Source organism: Perca flavescens, chromosome 6 (genome assembly GCF_004354835.1).
Source record: "Perca flavescens isolate YP-PL-M2 chromosome 6, PFLA_1.0, whole genome shotgun sequence".
Taxonomy (NCBI): Eukaryota; Metazoa; Chordata; class Actinopteri; order Perciformes; family Percidae; genus Perca; species Perca flavescens.
Window position 1 is genome coordinate 7,245,735 of NC_041336.1, and position 20,646 is coordinate 7,266,380.

General features: G+C 38.6%; 2 protein-coding genes across 3 annotated transcripts in view; one reads left to right on the forward strand and one right to left on the reverse strand.

Annotated features, from left to right (window-relative positions):
- Positions 1-11,399: 11,399 nt before the first annotated feature.
- LOC114556815 (asialoglycoprotein receptor 1-like) lies at positions 11,400-13,671 on the reverse strand. The gene is made up of 6 exons (XM_028579859.1): positions 13,644-13,671; positions 13,474-13,545; positions 12,244-12,567; positions 11,980-12,152; positions 11,721-11,833; positions 11,400-11,644 (listed from the first exon to the last, which is right to left on the reverse strand). The coding sequence occupies exons 1-6, from the start codon at positions 13,669-13,671 to the stop codon at positions 11,473-11,475; spliced, it is 882 nt and encodes a 293-aa protein (XP_028435660.1). The 3' UTR covers positions 11,400-11,472.
- A 2,424-nt stretch (positions 13,672-16,095) lies between these two features.
- Positions 16,096-20,646, forward strand: part of capn7 (calpain 7) — a 31,818-nt gene continuing 27,267 nt past the window's right edge. Inside the window, exons 1-4 of one of the 2 annotated variants that reach the window (XM_028581509.1) lie at positions 16,096-16,440; positions 17,485-17,593; positions 19,380-19,537; positions 20,535-20,602. In XM_028581509.1, coding sequence (XP_028437310.1) covers positions 16,339-16,440; positions 17,485-17,593; positions 19,380-19,537; positions 20,535-20,602 — 437 coding nt within the window. In that variant the 5' untranslated portion in view covers positions 16,096-16,338. Of the gene's footprint in view, positions 16,441-16,625; positions 16,710-17,484; positions 17,594-19,379; positions 19,538-20,534; positions 20,603-20,646 lie in introns of those variants that run through there. The other variant, XM_028581510.1, reaches the window with a different exon arrangement.

A 20,646-nucleotide genomic window follows, 5' to 3' on the forward strand; every position in this document is an offset into this window, starting at 1 on the left:
TAAAGAATCTGTGTTTGCTAAAGACAAAAAGCAGTGGGCCGACAATATATGGGCTAAGGCAAAATTGCGTATTTTTGTAATGATAAAACCAGAATATAGCACTGAGAATTATGTTGTATATAATTTGTCAAAAAGGCAAAGATCCTTATGTGCTCAAGTGAGATCTGGTGTTTTCGCCTTTGACTATTGAAACAGGATGATATGTTAACGTAGAAGAGGAAAAACGGATCTGTCCTATGTGTTGTTTGAATGATATAGAACATGAGTTCCATTTTGTTTTCTATTGTCCTTTTTATTGTGAACAGCGTGATTTTTTATTTTGTAGGATAAAAGCAGAGATTGATTTGGTAAATATGGATGATGCTCAAAGACTAAGATGGCTGTTCACATATATCAATTAGCCAATTATCTAGATAAAGCTCGGGAGAATTGGAAAAAAGCTCTTATCGAGATGAAGTGTAGATGAGAATTTGTTGTTTGTGTGTGGTATGTGTGTATATTTGTATTTGTGTATTTCTCCGAATGATTTGTACATGCGACAGGAAGATGTTTGTTAAATAAGTATTTTTGAGGTGTCTTGTAGTCCCATGTGGGATGGGCCAAAATGTTTGGCATGACAGAAATAAAACATAACTAACTAACTAACTAACTAACTAACATATGACAATTTACACATTAATGTGGCATCCCTGCAGCATGCATATCCTGATAGCCCAGGTTCTCCTAAAAGAAATTATGTCTGTAACTTGATTGTGCATAACAGGGTTGAGGTTAATTCAAGCATTATTACACAAGGAGACCAGGCAAATGAAAGAAAAAATGGCTTAGACCTCAGAGGGTTTTAAAGTGTTTTAAGTATTTCCCCTCAAAAGGCTTCGTTTGGATGGCGAATACGACTACATCCGTATCAATGATGTCATTGCCACACCCCTCTTTTACCCGCAGCCACTGACACACACTAATGTGGTGAAGCTAAGCGAGCATATCCCATCTCCATAGTCAAACCAGCTCACTTCATCTAAATACTGTGTCTCTGCTCCCTGAAACTTCCCTCTGGATTCTACACAAGATATATTGCTAACATTATGTAGCTAACGTTAAACATCGCTAAAGTAGCTGATGCTCCAGCAGCGACATAAAGTTAATGTTAGCTGCTATGGCTATCTGTTTATAAAGTGAAAGTAGACAATTTATCAACTAGCTAGCTAATCTGTCTGCTTATCAACTCTTTGAACTGATTATAGTAACTTTTACCACGGTTTATTGTAGAAAGGCTACTGCAAGAAAAACGTATAATTATCAAAAAGACATTGGATCATTGATGTTTGTTTGACTGCCGATGTTAGAGCTAGCGATGTTAGAGCTAGCGCGCTGCAATCATGCAAAATAAAAAGCAATCCAACAGCACATTATACAATGTAAACAAAGACAAACAAAGTTTTCTTGCGGCGGCCTTTATAAAATGAGCAGTGGTGAAAGTTATTATAGTCCACGGATGTATTAAGAGAACGTTATAATCTAGTCACGTTATGACGGGAAGTGGAAGTGACTATGCTCTTCTCCGTTTTTGGTGAATTTCTGTAGCAGAAACAGCGCCGCCTATAGGCCTGGCATATGAAGTAGCATGTTGTGTCATTTACAATTGGATTTGTTTGGACGCAAACATTCTTGAAACAAATCCAGGGAAGACGGGTAAAAAAGAAGGTCATTTTGGTGGACGAGGCCTCAGTTCACCTGTCCGGGTGGCTCTGACTCACTGTCTGCACTCCGTGTCTGCGGACAGCTGTAGGCTTGTACATACATACATTGCATTGTCGGACACATGCAGCCACTGTCCTGAAACCGCTTGCGGGACTGACACAAGTCCACAGCTGCCCACGGCATTTATGTCCGAACCTGTCTCCAGCACCACCACCTGCAGGTTGTCAGCTGTGTGTCTGCCTGCTATACTCTCGGATTACCGATTTAACTCACCGGTCCTCATCAATAAAGTTTCATGTGTCACGTAGCTCTCCACAAGCAGAAAAAAAATAGGAGCATAAAACGTAACTTGCAATGTGATCTTGTGATCGGGCATCATATTGCACATTGTTACAGCCCTAGTTATCATCTGTAACCAATATTTGATATTAGTCATGTATTTGCCACATTCAGAATGAGACAGAAGCCCCAATGAGAAAATACACAGATGCATTGTATGCGTAAAAGGAATTAAAGGTTAAGGTTGCTTTCACACTTACCTCGTTTGCTCAGTTTAAAACGAACCCTGGAGCGTTTCATTGGATAGTCTGGATCGTTTGGGGAGGTGTGAAAGCTCATCTGGACTCTGGTGCGGATCAAACAATCGAACTCTGGTCCACTTAGGGCGTTTAGAATTCCAGCCAGCTCAGGTATTTAAATGACGGTGTTCTCATCAGAAAAAAAAGATGTATTAATGAGCAGAGGTTTTTTAAAGTGTGAGACGGGCCTCACCACGTGGACTCCAAACTGTTTCAGGGGAGGTTCAGTGAATGGAAGTGTTAACATATGACTATGACTGAAAATAAATGGATCACAGCACCGAATTGCAGACAAATTGTGGACATTGATTAATGGCACACAGAACACGCGTCCAAGCAAGTTCTCCCCTGAACCCACCATATTGGCCTAATGTAGGAGTTGATAAAAGACTCTACATGTATTTGAAAGATGGAGACAGCTTAGAGCCCCAAAAGGATGCCAAGTTGGCTAATTTACTCCTGAACAGGTAAGCATTACCTTTGGGCTAATTTATCACAGCTACAAGGTACAGGCATTTTATGTAATTTAAACATTTGTGTACTCACACTGAATCATATAGCTAGAGTACCCGAGTTGGTTACTCGCAAAAACAATTGAGACATAGCCAGTAAAGTGATCCCGACTGGTCCTGGCTAACGCCGCCATTCTAACCCTGCTAACTGCTAACGTTACCGGAGTAAACAGCTGTTTACAACGTGTACAACGGTGAGTTATTTTAAGCCAAGAGAGGGAAGCTTTGAATCGGGAAGCGAGGACTGTGAGTTTGCAGTGTGTTTAGCGATTGTTGCCACAATTCTATGCCGATGAAGTGTGTTCAGTCGGGTGGAATAGGACGGCAAGGTAGTGCTATTTTTAGCAGTTCCTATCCTGGCGTGTGGAGAGGACGGCGAGGTTGTCGGGTTTTTAGCGGTTCCTACTGTAATTCTAAGCCGAAAAAGTGTGTCTATCAGTTGGGTACAGAGCTCCGCGTGAGCACGGGCTTTTATGACTGTCAATATAGCCAGCATCTAACGTTAGCTACTCCGCTGTCTAACTGGGGATTTCCACTGAATGCGTAACGGCTGTGGACCAGCTCCGCTGCGTGTCTGCTGCGTGCTCCGCCGTCCGTCAATACCCACAGGGTCCGGATTTGTTGCGGCACGGCTGCGGCCATGACTGACTGCTGTAGTCACGAGGACCCACAAGTTCTCGCGAATTCAGGTAGAATAGAACCACATAACCAACAACAGTTAGTTTCCATCCAGAGGAGTAGAGGGGAAACAACTCTGTGCTGTGTTTTCAAGGTGTAGTGCAGGGAAATCTGATCCGCCGGAACGACTGCGTCCCTACTCCGTCCCTACTCCGTCCCTACTCCGTCCCTACTCCGTCCCAGTTCCGTCAGTCCGCAGCCCTCCGCAGCAGATAGGCAGAGCTTCTATTTGTGACAGACGACGGATAGCTCCGCAGCAGCAGATAGTGCGGGACAGGAAGTCGAGCACAGAAACAAAATAAATATCCGGTTAATTTTCAAAACAAAATACACCGCCTTCACATGTTGAAACCTGCTGGGGGGGTGGGGGGTGGGGGGTGTGAGGACACTTGTTCTTTATCGATGTCCCTGAGGTCAGGTAGTTCTGCAAAAAAGACGCCCGCCGTTTACGGGACGGGGCGCAGCCCGTTGCCTAACAACACACCAAACAAGAAGTTGCAGGTTTTTAAAGCAGTGTTCGTTAGACCCACGCGGAGCACGATTGGTCAAGAAATCAGTTACCTTCAGAGCTGCAACTACACACCGTGGATTCATGTGTGTGTTATATTATATATATATAGGGGGGAGAGAGAGAGAGAGAGAGAGAGAGAGAGAGAGAGAGAGAGTGAGTGAGTGAGTTCTGCAGTGTGGAAATACACACACTGACTTTAATGGAAACCTAATGACTCCGTCGACGTTCCGCAGACGTTCCGCATCCAGTGGAAATTGCCGGTAACATTGTTGGATGCTGCAGTCTCAGCCTGGCAACCAACGTGAACTTCAAATCTGGGCAGGAGGGGGCGGGGGAGACAACTCTCTCCAGTATTTTGAATTTGTACTGCAGTAACTATTTTAAACACTAGCTGTCAGTATTACATATTGGACCTTTAACATTTGTTATTAATGTTTATCTTTCAGAGGAAATCATAGAAGAAGCTAGCTATGTTAATATACCAGCATGCACTGTGGATAAAGTGGCAGCCCCTCCAGGTACATTTTTACACATTCAGAATTGTTAAACATATTAAAGGTGCTCTAAGCGATGTCGGATGACGTTATTCTTGTTGAGATTGAAAGTATTTTCAAACAAAACGAGACAAGCTTGCCCCTCCCTCCTCCACTTACCATCCCCTCCTCCTCCTTTCCGTGCTTCAGCGAACTAATATATCTGACTACCGACACCAGCATATGGGAAAATAAAGTGACTGGCCTGAAGGGGCACTAAACTGTTAATTATGAATAACTTTAAACATGCTTTTATTTTTCTTTCTTAGAGATGCAATGCTTATATTTCCTGTTTCTATGTGACATTTTATATTGTTGCCATAGATAAGCCAACAGCCAACATTGAATGAAAAATCTGTCACATGTTTTTTTATTGTAAATGTCAGCAAGCTTTAATCAACAGAGGAGGAACAACTGTATTCAGGATGCTGTAACATGTTTAATCCAGATGAGACAGAAGCAGATCTGGTCTCAGTGGGTTCGCTGCTTTTAGAGTTTACATGTTCCCTCATGTTCACATGGGTTTCCTCCCACAGTCCAAACACGGGCAGCTCAATCTGTTTTCTGTTTCTGTCTTTCACTCAGTGCATGCTGGGATATACTTTACTTTATTCAGGACACAAAAAAGCAGTCCATAGCACAATAATTAAAAAAAAATGTATTCATCATTATTGCTTGGGGGAAGATGCTGCAGACACACAGTGTGGGTTAACACCATTAAAGGAGAAGACTTGAGACATTATCTGCTAATCAAACAACAACTCTTTCATAGCTAACTAAAAACCCCACACTTTTCTGAGAAATATAAATTACACTGTAAGCTTTATCATTTCCCTCACAGTCCAGTAAAGAGAATCACAGCAGAGCAGACGGCCTCCTAACAGCTCTCATACAGGACTGCAGCAGGACTTTAATCATTTGTTCAGGATCAACAGAAATCCACAGGAGGAAATTGGTACTTATCATGTTTATGTGCGTGTATATAAAACTACTATATGTATCTATGTACCACAACGTTGTCTACATTTGTGTTTGATGTTTATCTTTCAGAGGAAATCGATGAAGAAGAAGATAACTATGTTAATGCTCCAGCCTGGACTGTGGATAAAGCAGCAGCCCCTCCAGGTACATTTCACACATTTAATATTGTTAAACGTGAGATTTATTTATCAGTCATTATGTTCAAAGAATTTGATAATGATGAAAATATGAGTATGATATGATAATATAATAATATTTTTTCCCTGTAAGACTTCAAATTTATTCAGATCACCTTTGACTGTTAAATCAACATCATGAGTTCTTTCTTTTTCTCTCAGACCAGAGGTCTCTCTTCTTCTCTCAGTCTTTTCCACTGATAGCAGTGTGTTGGCTGATACTGTTAGTCATCATGGGCCTTCGTATCCACTGTGAGTACCACTGTCTTAGCTTGTTGTTGGTAGTCCTTATTTAAAGGACAGGTTCACATTTTTCAACACCATCCTCTGTCTGTTGCTGTAGTTACTTCTGTCATTTCTGGAAACGACGCCAAGCTGACGGCAGAAATCCAGCAGCTGGAGACACTGATGCAGCATCTGAATTTATCCAAAGACAACGAGACTCTACTGGCTGCCATTCAGCACCTGACAAACCTCAACGACAAACTGAGCTCAGACAATGAGAAGTTGAGGAGGGACTACGACGATCTGACAGCAGTAAACCAGCAGCTGGAGACACAGAGGAACAACTGTGCTCAGTGGAGCGTTGATGTCTACTGCCCCAAAACAAATAATGGTATGTTCAGATCCTATTAATTAGATCCAAGAATAACCAATAATACTAGTATCATAATGCAGTAATGTTGTTTCAGGGAGACGGTGTAAAGCTTGTCAGGAGGGCTGGGAACTCACCGAGCCCAGCTGCTATGAGGTTCATGACGTTAAGTATCCTGATCGGAAAACCTGGGAAGCAGCTGAAGAAGACTGCAGAGGAAAGAATTCACATTTGGCTGTTTATACTCGAGAGGAACATTTAATGAGAAAACTGGAATTTTGATAATAAACTTGTAAAAATTGAAATATATTTTCTGTTGGTTTGAAGAATGTGAGTCTGTTGATCGTTGTGTGTGTATTAAAAGTATAGTGTCTAAATCACTGATAACTTTTTCTGTCTTGTCAGGGCATAATCAGTATATACAGCCGGAATAGTTTAAAAACTGATGGATACTGGATTGGTGTGAGAGCTGAAGGTGGGAGATGGAAGTGGGTCGATGGAAGTGATCCAAATGTAAGGTAAGAGACACATTCCTAAACACTTTGAATCATAAAATCTATCAGCCTTGATCTAAACATCATGTTCTTCTCTCAGCGTCTGGACACCACAACCTCCTCCTACTGACGGTCAGTGTGCTCTGTCTGTCCAGACCACAGAATGGAAATCAGTGAGCTGTGCTGAGAAAAAACGATGGATCTGCAAAATGAAGGCTTTATCTGTTTAAACACTGCAGTCAGACTTGAGAAGATTACTGGATTCTCTGCATGATAATATCAACTGGCTTATGAATATTAAATGTGTGTTTCTCTCTGCATCTTTGTTAGAGATAGTGATTAAAGGTTTTATACCAGATTGATGAAAGTCAACAACTTCTTTAGGATGTAGGAAGGATGGCTTTTTTGCACAAGTATAGAAAATGGTAAATTAGCATAGCTCTTTGAGTAGGCTAAATGTTTACTGTACATTTGTCTTTTAATTGTTTTAACCCTGTGCTTGTTTTGTGTCTCTGTTGTAACTCTTGCAGCAATGTCTCCCTGTGTCAAAAATGAATTTCTCCTTGGGGAGACTAATAAAGATACTTTGACTTTGACTTTAAAGTTTCCTGTTTGCTCTTGTCATTTTAAAATTTAAATTGTTGCAGCAGGGGGCACTGCATCTCATTTTTTTCCCAGTTTTGGCAGCAGACATATGCACTATTCTTTTAGCCATTTTAAAAATAAAATGTGTACAAATCTGTACATTATTTAGGAAACACATGATTGCTGCCAAAGAAAAGAACTATCCTGTGACATCATGCTGTTCTCTAACTTTCTTCATCATTCTGAAACAAGGACACAACAGATGTTGAGGCTGATTCATTTTCACTCCTGCAACCTAAAAAAGAGGCAACAGTTGTTACATAATACAGGTAGGGTCACTTTGGGGTAAACAACAAAACCTATTAATACAAAAAAAATTAATACAGTTTACAGAATCAATGTTTAGCTGACACATCTGCTACATTTAAATTGAAATGCCATAATAATAATTATAATACATTTATTTATATAGTGCTTTACATGGTACTCAAAGACACTTTACAGTAAAACCAGCACATATAGCACATTAAAAACAGATACGCAATACAACCAACACATAAAACAAGCATATTAAAAGCAATTAAAATAATCTGGGTTGCTCTAATTGCAAATCCGTCCTGATTACAGATAGTATTCATATTGAGTCTAAGTAACAAATCTGGGTGCTGTTCATGAGACCTGTAGGGCAGAATAGTGTTACACTTACACTTAATTTAAAAAATTTAACAGTACAGTGTTTTGTCTTTTGCTTGTCATGCTTTGACTGCAAGCAACTGCTTTTAAATGTTGACATTGAGCATAATATTCATCTTTTGAATCATGGTTCCTTCAATGTGCTCAACATATTGGCAGTAAAACTGCATTTGTGTTTGATGTTGATCTTTCAGAGGAAATCAAAGCAGAAGCTGACTATGTTAATGAACCAGCATGCACTGTGGATAAAGTGACAGCTCCTCCTGCAGGTTCATTATGAACACAATACATTTGACACACGTAAGAGATGTGATTTATGTATTTACAACTCTTTATTTAGTTGTTTGAAAATGATAGGTTGAAGATTGAAAGTGTGAATGTTTAAAAGCTCAAGAAGACTGCAGAGGAAAGGGTGTAGATTTGGATGTTGATCTAGAGAAAAAGGTCATTACAAAATGGTTGCATTTTTATGACAGCTTATGTGAAATTGAAAAGTATTTTCTGTTGGTCTGAACACACTGAGTCAGTAGATCACAGCGTATTGTTTTTTTTTTTTTTTAAATGTCTGATAACTGTTTCTCTGTTGTCAGAACGTAATCACTAGTTACCAGTGTTGGGCAAGTAACTTTCAAAATGTAATACATTATAGATTACTAGTTACTGTCATTTGAGAGTAATTAGTTACATTACAATATTACTGTCTCTGAATTGTAATGCGTTACACTACTTTTGCATTACTTTTGAGTTACTTTCACCAAAATAATAGCGGAAGTTTGACTTGGCAGCTAGCTTGTGAATTTCACCACCGGATCAATAAAGTCTCCTCTTTATCCACTTTGATACATCATAGATTATTCATAATATTTGGTTTAATTAATATGGATATGCAAAGTAACTAAAGCTATAAAAAATAGATAAGTAAAACGTACAATATACAAGTAGGAGAAAATGAAAATACTCAATTAAAAGTAGCTTATGGTTGTATTGAAGTACGGCATTGTTGTAAAATGTTTATTTAAAGCACTTGAATAAGAAATTCATGTTGTTTAGTTTAAAACAGTCTTAAGGAAATGGTCAATTATAGTGTGATTAAAACTAACTATTTACATTATTTACAGTACTTGATTTAGAGCTCATATGTGAAAAGGTCCACACCCTTATCTTATTTTTTTTTAACAGTAATATAGTTTTACTGCGAACCGTCACAGGAAGTGCTTTTATTTTGAAGTAGCCTACACGGAAGTTGTCTGTTGTGTACTCTTGCTGGCTTACTGAGATGCAACATGTCCGTCAAGCTAAATTGCTCACTTTCTTGTTTGTAAAACTGCAACTGTAATAATTATTACCGTTCATGACAGCAACATATTGAACAGTAAATGGTCACAGTCCACTACAGGCAGAGTTACTCTCCACGGCTGATAAACTGCAATGATTTACGTGTAACAACCTAAACATTAATTCCCGACATGTTTAAATCTGTCAGCGGCTCGGACACACAGCTGTCCGAGCTGACGTACCGTCACCTGTTGGGACACAGATGTTATGAAATAATACGCACGGCTTTTTTTTCTTCCTGTGAACAAATGCTTTGCGGTGTTGGGAAATTCTTAAAAAATGTTGCATTAAAATGCGTTGTAACTCGCGTTACTGAGATTGTAACGGGTAATAATTTTACCGAAATTTAATTAGTAATGCGTTATATTACTGCGTTACAGCAAAAAGGAATACATTACTGTAATTGCGTTACTTTTGTAACGCGTTACTCCCAACACTGCTAGTTACGTCTGGGACAGTTCAGGAACTGATGGATACTGGATTGAGCTGAGAGCTGAAGGTGGGAGATGGCGGTGGATTGATTATGACTTTCAATCATAAACTCTATCAGCCTTGATCTAAACATCATGTTCGAAAAATGGATCTGCAAAAGAAGGCTCTATCTGTTTAAACACTGCAGCCAGACTCCAGAGAAGAGTACTGGATACTCTGCATGTTAATATCAACCGGACTTCTAAATATAAAATGTGTGTTTATGCTCTGTGTGTGTTTTTCTGTACATCTTTGTTAGAGATACAGAGATTATGTGTTTTATATCAAAGTGATAAAAGGGAACAACCTCCTCAAAGTTTCCTGTTTCTTCCTGTCGTGTCACGTTTTGGCCAGCAGGGGGCGCTGCATCACTTGTTCTCAACAGAATGTTCCCAGAGTAGTTTTTTACGGGGCATTTGTATCCTGATGTAAAGAATATGAATATGTAGTCGTGACAGATGAGCATTATTTATACATATATCAGGAAGCAAATGCATGATTCAGTCCATTACATTGAATAACAAAACGCTGTCGCACTTGTCATTGTTTTTTCTTACATATTCATTATAAATATCAGTCAGGTCAGAAAGAACAATCAGAATCCAAATTGACTTTATTGTAATTGCGCAACATTAAAAGTGCTACTCTATGCTGCAAACATAAAACACACACTGAGGACATAGAGCAGAGAATGTGAAGATGGTAAAAGGATTAAAACTAGAGCTAGAACATAATTCAGGAAGTTGTAACATGATTGGACAGCATGAGACAGAAGCAGATCTGGCCTCATGTTATTCGCTTCATCTGAAGCTCAAAAATCAGCAACACATGATCGACATCAGCACCAAAGTGTCATTGTTGTCACAGTGTCAAAGTTATTGCTATTAACAGTGTTATTAAGTGTCATTCCGTGTGCTTTTCTAAGAGGAATTGAAGGTTTTTCCTTGTTTTGTCTTGAAATGACAATGTGTTATAAGAGACTGTTCATTGCTGCATATTTTGAATTTCCATGATTAGATCTCTCTGAATGACAATCAGTAAATATAATTTGACCGCATAACACAAGCTGGCTATACAGCAATGTCACTGTCCCCAAATCAACATCAAGACTTTCACAAACAAATGATCTGCCATGTCAACTGTTGGCCGCATCCTGAAGTATCTGAACAGGGACAGTTTTGAGAGATGATCGCCGTGAAACAAAGTCAGTTCAGAGAGTCAGTGTAGGGTGTAACTTACTCCTTGCAGCTTGAGTGTTAGCACCATCCTTTAATGTTCAGAGGACTACAGAGTGTTGGATATAGCAGATTTACATTTCATTTTTATTTTAAAGTAGCGCATTACTGTAAAATGCTAAACAGTTTTCACCAGAACTTGTTAGTATGTGTCCTATATCACTTTTTTAATGGACACCCTGCATCCAATCAGAATTGAGTATTTACCCAGACCATGGTATAAAATCCAGTATCTAATAGCAACTATACATTTAATCTGATATGTGTTTTTCTTTAGACACACACACAAACAGTTTTGTAAATTGTGAAGTAGAAGTCATGGTTTGATATTTATAAGCCAGTTAATATTATCATGCAGAGTATCCAGTAATCTTCTCAAGTCTGACTGCAGTGTTTAAACAGATAAAGCCTTCTTTTTGCAGATCCATCTTTGTTTCTCAGCACAGCTCACTGATCTCCATCCTACGTTCTGGACAGACAGTGCACACTGACCATCAGTAGGAGGAGGTGGTTGTTGTGTCCAGTAGTGTTGTGGTACCCTGTAGCGTGGTTGTTGTATCCAGTAGCTGAGGGAAGAACATGATGTTTAGATCAAGGCTGATAGATTTTATGATTCAAAGTGTTTAGGAATGTGTCTCTTACCTTACAGTCAGATCACTTCCATCAATCCACTTCCATCTCCCACCTTCAGATCTCAGGCCAAACCAGTATCCAATGGTTGATGTACTGAACCAGCTGTAATAATTGAGTGCATACTGACAAGACAGAAAAAGTTATCAGATCTTCAAACACTATCCTTAAATAAACACACTGTGATCTACAGACTCACAGAGAGTTCAGACCTGCAGAAAATACATTTCAATTTTACGTGTCATCAAAATTCCCACAGTTTTCTCATTACCTGTTCCTCTTGATTATGTACAACGACGAAATCTGAACTTTCTCTTCTGCATACTTCTCGAGCTTCTTCCCAGGTGTTATGACCAGAAGTAGAAACAGCATCATGAACCACATAGCAGGTGGACTGGTTGAGTCTCCAGCCCTCCTGACAAGCTTTACACTGTCTCACTGAAACTACAGAGACCAACCAATAAACAACATTACTGCACTGTGATATTATTATTATTGGTTATTCTTGGAATTAATTAATTGGATCTAAACATACCGTTATTTTCTCTGGGGCAGTAGGCATCAATGCTCCACTGAGCTCGGCTGATGTTGAGTTTATTCCAGTTTGTCTCCACTTTTTGTACTTGTTCTGTTAAGTTGTTCCTCTGTGTCTCCAGCTGCTGGTTCACTGCAGTCAGGTCTTTGATCTTGCTTTCTAAGACAGTACAGTTGTGTTTCAGGAGATCAGACTGGACGGTCAGATTGTTGCAGTACCTCCCCAAGTTTTCATGTGCAGCCAGTAGAGTCGAGTTCAGATGCTGCATCCGTATTTCCAGCTGCTGGTTTTCTGCCGTCAGCTTGGCGTTGCTTTCAGAAGTGACTACAGTGATAGAGAAAGGTGATGGACTGACACTTTTTTTCAAGGCAAGTTGATTTACACACACATTTTATACAAAAACAAACAGATAAGGAAGTATTTTGCATTATAATAAAAGGCATTACAGAATGGGTTAACTTGTTTTAAATCTATCTTAAAACAATAGTCAGGTGTTTCTATGAACATTAAAACTGTGTTTTCTTGCTCTGATCATTCCTGAATAAGAGATGCCTTTCGAATGTACTTCCAATGTAAGAGGTAGGGGACAAAGTCCACAGTCCTATTTCAGTAAGTGTTAATCTTCCAAAGTCACTGTCTTTTTATTATGAAGTGTCTTCTTAGTGTTTCTATCACTCTGCTGCAGAAATCCTGTCTGGGGAAACACAGAGTGAACTGTGTACTAAAAAGGCTGTAACTTTAGATGATACACACTTGATTTCTCTAACTCAGACTGCTGAAGCCTCATATTAGCTTCAGATCAACTTTGGAATACATCTTTAATCATGAGCAATATGGAGGAGGAAGGATTACAACTGTTTGTATGTACATATGAGCATCTGACAAACTTCACAAAATGTGAACCTGTCCTTTAAATAAGGACTACCAACAACAAGCTAAGACAGTGGTACTCACAGTGGATACGAAGGCCCATGATGACTAACAGTATCAGCCAACACACTGCTATCAGTGGAAAAGACTGAGAGAAGAAGAGAGACCTCTGGTCTGAGAGAAAAAGAACTCAGTTGAGTTAATGATGTTGATTTAACAGTCAAAGGTGCTTTGAGAAAAAAAGAAGCAGAGCTTATAAACGTTCACATTTTCATCTTCATCACTTTTACATTTTTTATTTTTACATAATGATTGATAAATAGATATCATGCTTTACAATATTAAATGTGTGAAACGTACCTTGAGGGGCTGCCACTTTATCCACAGTCCAGGCTGGAACATTAATATAGTCATATTCTTCTTCAATTTCCTCTGAACATAAAACACAAATGTAGACAACATTGTGGTAAATAAACATATAGTAGATATTTTCCTACATGCAGACACATAAACAGAACATTTTAACTTACCAATTTCCCCGTGTGGATTTCTTTTCATCCTGAACAAAGTCCTGCTGCAGTCCTGGATGAGGGTCTGGTCCGCTGTGAAGGTCTTTAGTCGACTCCTGCTTTTTCGTTTTTTCCAACTTAGCAGGTACAATACACCAGGACTTCTGCTTCAAGGTTGTGACTATCGTTTTTTCATCAATTCAACAGCCAATAAGAACGTGTTGTTGTGAAGGGGAAGTCTAATGTCCGCCATGTCTCTTATGGTAAGACCACAGGGAGAACAAAGTCAGAAAAGTACAGATTCTGGTGGCCTAAAATTAGAGTATGTCAAAACACCTGTTTGATTTTATTATGTCTGGTGTGCACAGGGCAACGAGTGAAGGACACAAATGCAGACAATAGAGGCAGAAGGGGCAGTTCAGTGATTTAAGGCTGCTTTTCTCCTTTCAACCTTCACCTATAACTACATTTACATATTTCTTCAGTTCCTGTTAACTAGACTACTTAAATAAGCTTTATCCTTGATAACACATCTTTACGAGATATGATCAATATGTATTTATCAACAGGTTAGTACCACAGTCACTATTAACTATAACATCCAATTACAGAGACCAGAAAATATAATTGTCAGGAACCACACTAAGCTGGTTTAAGTCCTATTCATCACCTTGATCTCAGTTTGTTCATGTTAACAATGAATCCACCAGACACGCAAAAGTTAGCCATGGTGTTCCACAAGGCTCTGTGCTTGGACCACTTTTATTCACCTTATATATTTTTCCTTCAGGCAACATTATTAGCAACATTTTCCAAAAACGTTCACTGTCATGCAGATGATAACCATCATCTGGTTATCTATCAATATATCAAGATATCTATCAATCAAGCTGGATGAAACCAAGAAGTGTTTTTTTTTGCCTGTTGGTGAATGACCTGATATAAAATCCTGGATGACCTACAATATCTTTAAGTTAAACCCAGACAGAAGTTATTAAACTTGGCCCCAAACACCTCTGAAGCTCATAATCTTAAAACACAGCTACTCTAGATGACATTGACCTTGGCCTCCAGCACCACTGTAAGAATCTCTGAGTTATCTTTGGATATATCCTTTAACGCTCACATAAAACAAACTTTAAGGGCTTTCTTTTTCCAACATGTGTAACATTGCAAAAAGTATAGGCACATCCTTTCTGAAAATAATGCAGAAAAAGTAGTCTATGCATTTATTACTTAGAGCTTAGACAATTGTAATTCCTTATTATCAGGTTGCACCAATAAAGCTCTTAAATAAAGATGCTGCCACAGGTTTTTTTTCTTTCATATTGCTCAGATTAAAGGGACTTGAGTTCAGATGCAATTAATAACAGTCCTGATCAAAGAACCTTGGAAAAGGCTCAAAACAACTGCCGAAGACAAAATGCAGATTTGGTTGTTATAGGAAGTGCGGAGGAACAGGTGCTAAGGACACTGTGGGTATGGCCAATGAGGATGTGAACTTTTTGGAAATAGCTGAACCGCAGTTTAAAAAATACATTTCTGTCTCAGAAATGAAATCAAGAAATGCACGTCAACTGAAATACATTTCAAGTATATTAGAAATACCTTTTGATTGAGTATTCACAGGATTTCTATTCCCAATGCATTAGAAGTTTAAGAAAATCATATTTCCAGAAAAGTAGGAAATTAAAATAGATGTAAAATTGCTTCATCAAATTTTATAAAGGTGATATTTTGAATTGGATAACCTAAAAAACTTCTACATGTTTGTTTTCTTTTGTTAATTTGTTCCATAAACATAAATACAAACGTATATATGGCTACAAAAAAATGCACTTACATGTGGCGACATTAAAAGCATCAGCCAAATGAAATGTAAATGTAAATGTATATATATATATAAATATATGTACAGATAAGTTGTAAAAGTACCTGCCTATACAATTTTACAGTGTGTAAAATATGGATAAATAATGTCCAGAAGCATGTACTGTATTGTGTACAAAACCTCTTATTTTAGTGTCACCTCGCTGGCAAACATTAACTCCTTCAAAACTTGCTGTATAATTAACATTTAGGATATTGTGAATATGAATGTTAAATACTGTGATAATGTCTATTGAGTCAAGATTTAAAAAATTAAGTAATGGGCCTATTATTATTTAGGTTCTGTTAATGTTCTTTTCATGTGCTATTAAAAAAAGAAAACAGTCAATGGGGGCACTTTTTTTACGTTTCTGGTAGCATGTTGTAACAGCTCATTTTAAATGTAGTTCTTTATATTTTAGCATAACAAAGCCTGAGACTACAATTCTATTTTGTTGTTATTATTTTTATTTAAATTATATTACTTTTCTTACCATTATTACGTTGAGAAACGTTACACGTCACATAGCTTTCACGTCTGCAGTGTTTGTGTATTTGAATGTCATTTTCAATAAAGATTGAAAAAAAAAAGTGTCTCCCGGAAACAACATGGTTGTTTTGGTATCCGCTAGTACAGCAGTCATCTGTCAAAAGATTAAGCAAAACTTGAAATAGCCAGTTTTGGCAACTGGATTAAGGACGCTTGTCAGTATCATCTTTACTATGTTTTGTCCGAGTTGACGAAGCGAACTGTGTTTCGAGTGAAAGTCTTTCAATTTCGTAAATTTGGCGAACCACGGTAGCTAGCTAGTTAGCTTGTCACTCTGTCAACAATTTTGTGTTCAGCATGGACTGCTCGGCACTGGAGCTCGATGCTGTCAAATTTGCCAAAACAGCTGTCACCTATGACCAGAGCGGCAAATATAACGAGGCTGTATTTTATTATAAGGTATGTGGCTATACACTTAGCTGCTACCTGTCAACGTTAGCACTGTCTTAGCTCAGGTGTTTGGTGTTTTAAGCCCCCAACGTCGTCTTCCAGGCAGCGCTGCGTGGAAGGCACTAGGGTTAGGCAATGGTTAGGTGCCTTGAAGTCTCTTATAGACAGTTAGCTCTTAATACATCCATGCTTGAAGTCGACGGTCGCAGCGCTGCCGTGAAGTTGACGTTGAGGGCTTAAAACACCATCGAGCCTTAGCTCATCTTACCTAGCTAGAGGTAAACATTCACTTTCACTTGCGTAATGTACTGTAGTTTGCCACTTTGGATTCACTTAATTGTATGTTTATCAAATTATAGTAACATCAATCTATAATAAAGCTTTGAGATTGTCACTGACTGCCGATTAAGAGCTTTATGTCTTTTTATAACCACTACGTTCATAATGTCACTTTACCTTTTATATACTGTAGGCTGCTGTTTACCTATACATCTCTGCATTTATATAATTTTATTAATTCTTGTGTTTACATTACTGTTTTGGAAATACTGTCTACCACAAAGGAATTTGTGGTGGAGGAAGTATTCCGATATTTTACTTAAGGAAAACTAACTACAGTGTAAAAATACTCTGTTACAAGTGAAAGTAAATAAGTAAGATAGTAAGTACACATTTGAAGCAGTCCTCAAAATTGTACTTTTTTTATAGTAAAAGAAAGTGATAACATACACAACAAAGTGAAGTACAGGGAAACATAGACAGCCAAAAGAGATTAAGGTAAGACAAAAACAAAACAAGATAAAAAATATACTTAAAAAAACAAACACATAAGGACACGTGGGTTCTTGGAAATGGTACCTACAGTACTTGAGTAAATGTACTCGCATTCCACCACTGATTATATATCTATATTTTAACTCCAGCTCTGCACTATTTTGTCTTGGATTCTATTTTTTATTTGGTTGATTTTCATTGCCAAGGCTTCTCTGTAGTTGTTGTGCGCATGGCAATAAATAACTTGAAACTGCATTTTCTGGGATTTTCTTGCTGTAGGAGGCAGCCCAGGCCCTGATATATGCTGGCATGGCAGGGTCCAAACTGGAGGGAATCCAGGACAAAGTGAACGAGTACTTGGATCGAGTCCAAGCCCTCCACAATGCTGGTAAGCTCACCTGATAAAACACTCTGCGGATCCACTGCTTTAGTTTGCTGTTCCTAGTTTTCATCATCAGAGTTGAGCTGAGACTGCATTTTGATTTGCATGCTTGCACAACTAGAGTGAAAGATACACGCAGCATTGCATTGCCAATGCATTCTTTTTGGGAACTCAAAACACGGAAGACAAACAAAAAGCCAAAATACATATCATGAAAATGGACACTTAGGCAGTGAATTTGAACGGTTTCAGTTAGACATGAACAGCAGGAGTTTTTCTGTCTTTGCTGTGTTTCCAGCGTCAGATGTTATTATTCATCCCTCAAACTACTGTCCCCCTGAAGGTAAACAAATCAGATTTTTAGTCTCTTTAAGCGGTGAGGTGCTTGTGATTAGTAATAAGTCAGGAATTGTTCCGGACTGTAACTGAATAGGCCCTGAAGACATCCTTTCTCATTTGCTGTCTGACTACTTTTTTCCATGACTGTTGACACTATGGGTACATGCGTGTGTGCGTGTACGTGCAAGTGTGTGTGCTTGTGTGTGGTGTGCCCATGGGTGTGACCACATAGACTGTGGGAGGGATTGTTACTGCTGTTTTAAAGTTATAAAGTTTTACTTTTTTAATGCATCCAGAAAAAGTGAACTAGGCTACCCAGTCCTGATTTGGTTACAGGAAGAAGTGCTGTAGCTTAAGAATAACTCTACTCTTTTGAAACCAAATGATTCCACCGTCGTCGTTACATATGGGGTGGAAAAAATATCAGAAACAACCTCTCAGTGTAACACAATCCAGTTCAACAGCAGCACAAACTGCAGCCTCCAACATGACCATACAGTTGAATCCACACCTATTGAAAGAAGTTTCAACAAGAAATAGAATATCTCTAACTAGGATTTGTTGCAGGGCTGCTGTGGTAGCCTTCATCAATTTTGACTTGGTGCACCCTAATAAACTGTCAACTTAGTATAAGTGCTACTTCAGTATTATTCAAAAGATTAGATTCAATTGTGAACACGTAACTTATAAAATCAAAGACACTAGCTTAGATCCTGTTTCAGCATCCCCTCACACATTGTCTTCTGTTAAGCAAGAAGAAACGTGAATAGGCAGAGCTTCAGTCTGAGTCTTGATGGCGGACTGTGGCATTTTGGGTCGTTTAGATAAGAAGATTGAACAGCACCTTAATCCCTTCTTAAAGGTCGAACCACAAGCGCCGTGCTTGAGCTATGTTACTGGTTACTGGTTGTTTTCCCAAGATGGCGCCTGCCTGTATACGTGAACGGTACTGTCTTTCTAAACTATCTTTCTAAACTGTCTGTACACTTAAAAACTTCTCAATGCTTCAGTTTACATGTAGGGACCATCATTTTACTACCGTGGAAGTGTGGTGCTATTTTGAGCCTTCTTAGTAGTTTTTAGTGGTGTAGAAATAGCGTTTTCTTTTTACTTAACCCTTGCCCTGACCACTAGTGTTACAAGCTAATTAGCAGTTTGCGCTAAAACTGGTCACATTTGATTAGCATTAAAACATATCCCAGAGAACGGTCGACTCGGTACCCTGTGTTATTAACCCCTAGGTTCATTTTGCACCGGAATTGTCCTTTTTAAACTGGATCCCAGTCCAACCAGCCATGGTTGAATGAATTGTGTAAATGAAATGTTTTCGAAGCCAAAACATGCAAATGCAACAATATTAGCAGGGCCATTAGAGGGCCGAACGTAGGATCTCTCGACAAAGTATCTGTTCTGTTCTCTACTAACCACTGCTTCCCCTGACCTTTGACCCCAGTCCAGGCCCAGAAGAGCGACCCGCTGAAATCGCGGCAGCATGTGGACCTGGAGCGAGCCCACTTCCTGGTCACCCAGGCTTTCGAGGAAGACGAGAAGGGAAATGATGATGAAGCCATTGAACTGTACACCCAGGCTGTGGAGCTATGCATAAGCACGGTAGCTCTCTCTTCTCTCTCTCTCTCTTCGTCAGCACTATCTCAGTCACAGTGACTAACCTTTAGGCCTGTATCTAGGGCTGGGCGATATGGAAAAAATCAAATATCACGATATTTTTGACCAAATACACCAAAGATATTGTAGTGTTGACTATTGGTGCTTTCATTAAATATTTACACAATGAGATTTTTGATAAATAATCAGCAGTAATGTGGCTATAATTACTAAGTGGGTAAAGGCAAATAATAGAACAGTTACAACAGTCTGGTAAGTTCAGAAAATGACATCACTTTACTGTAATGCAGCCTTTAAAACCAGGAAAAAACAACACTTATGCCATATTACGATCCAAAATCTAAGACGATATCTAGTCGATATATCAATATAATATCGATATATTGCCCAGCTCTACCTGTAACAATTATTACATAATTGTCTGAATGTCAATTTCTTTTCTTTTTTTTTTATACATAATAGCGGTTTCTTTGTTTAACCACAATTAATTGCTAATATTAGCTAAGGTCTTAAGGCATATGACTGATAATTGTTGATTTAGTTTAGATATGTCAAATTCTAATTACATTACATTGGTCGGACTATATATTTTAATTATTCTTTTTATAGTTAGTTGTTGGCACAAATAACGTCACCATATACACGTTCATAGCAACAGAAATTACAAGGGGGGGGATACAGTTAGAAAAAAATGTTCTATGATAACAAAGAGATTACTTTAAGGGCTGTGTACCTGTGTTATTACATTATCTGGGTAGCATGACAGTGAAATAACCAGATGATGTATCCTGGGATTCATTCAAAACTTTAATTTGTTTGAAAAAGTAATGAATAAAATAAACATTTTAAAATTTGACCGAAAGAGACAATTATATTGTTAATAGCAATCATTGCTGAGACAATTAATTGAACGGTGACATTTTGAATTGTTACAGCTCTACTAACCTTTACACATCTGTTTCTCCTTCTGTGTTTGCGACAGTCCAATGAGACGACAGACCAGGCGCTGCAGACCAAGCTGAAGCAGCTGGCACGTCAAGCTTTAGACAGGTACTTATTAGAAAATTAGCATTAGTCCTCTCGTTGTGAGCTAG

Bases quoted from the DNA above. Each gene is read 5' to 3' on its own strand.
- LOC114556815 (XM_028579859.1), bottom strand. From the start codon at position 13,671: ATGAAAAGAAATCCACACGGGGAAATTG. The intron at 12,153-12,243 runs GTATGTTTAGAT...TGGTCTCTGTAG, and splicing joins CTGCCCCAGAGAAAATAACG to TTTCAGTGAGACAGTGTAAA. The intron at 11,834-11,979 runs GTAATGAGAAAA...CTGTCTTGTCAG, and splicing joins TACATAATCAAGAGGAACAG to TATGCACTCAATTATTACAG.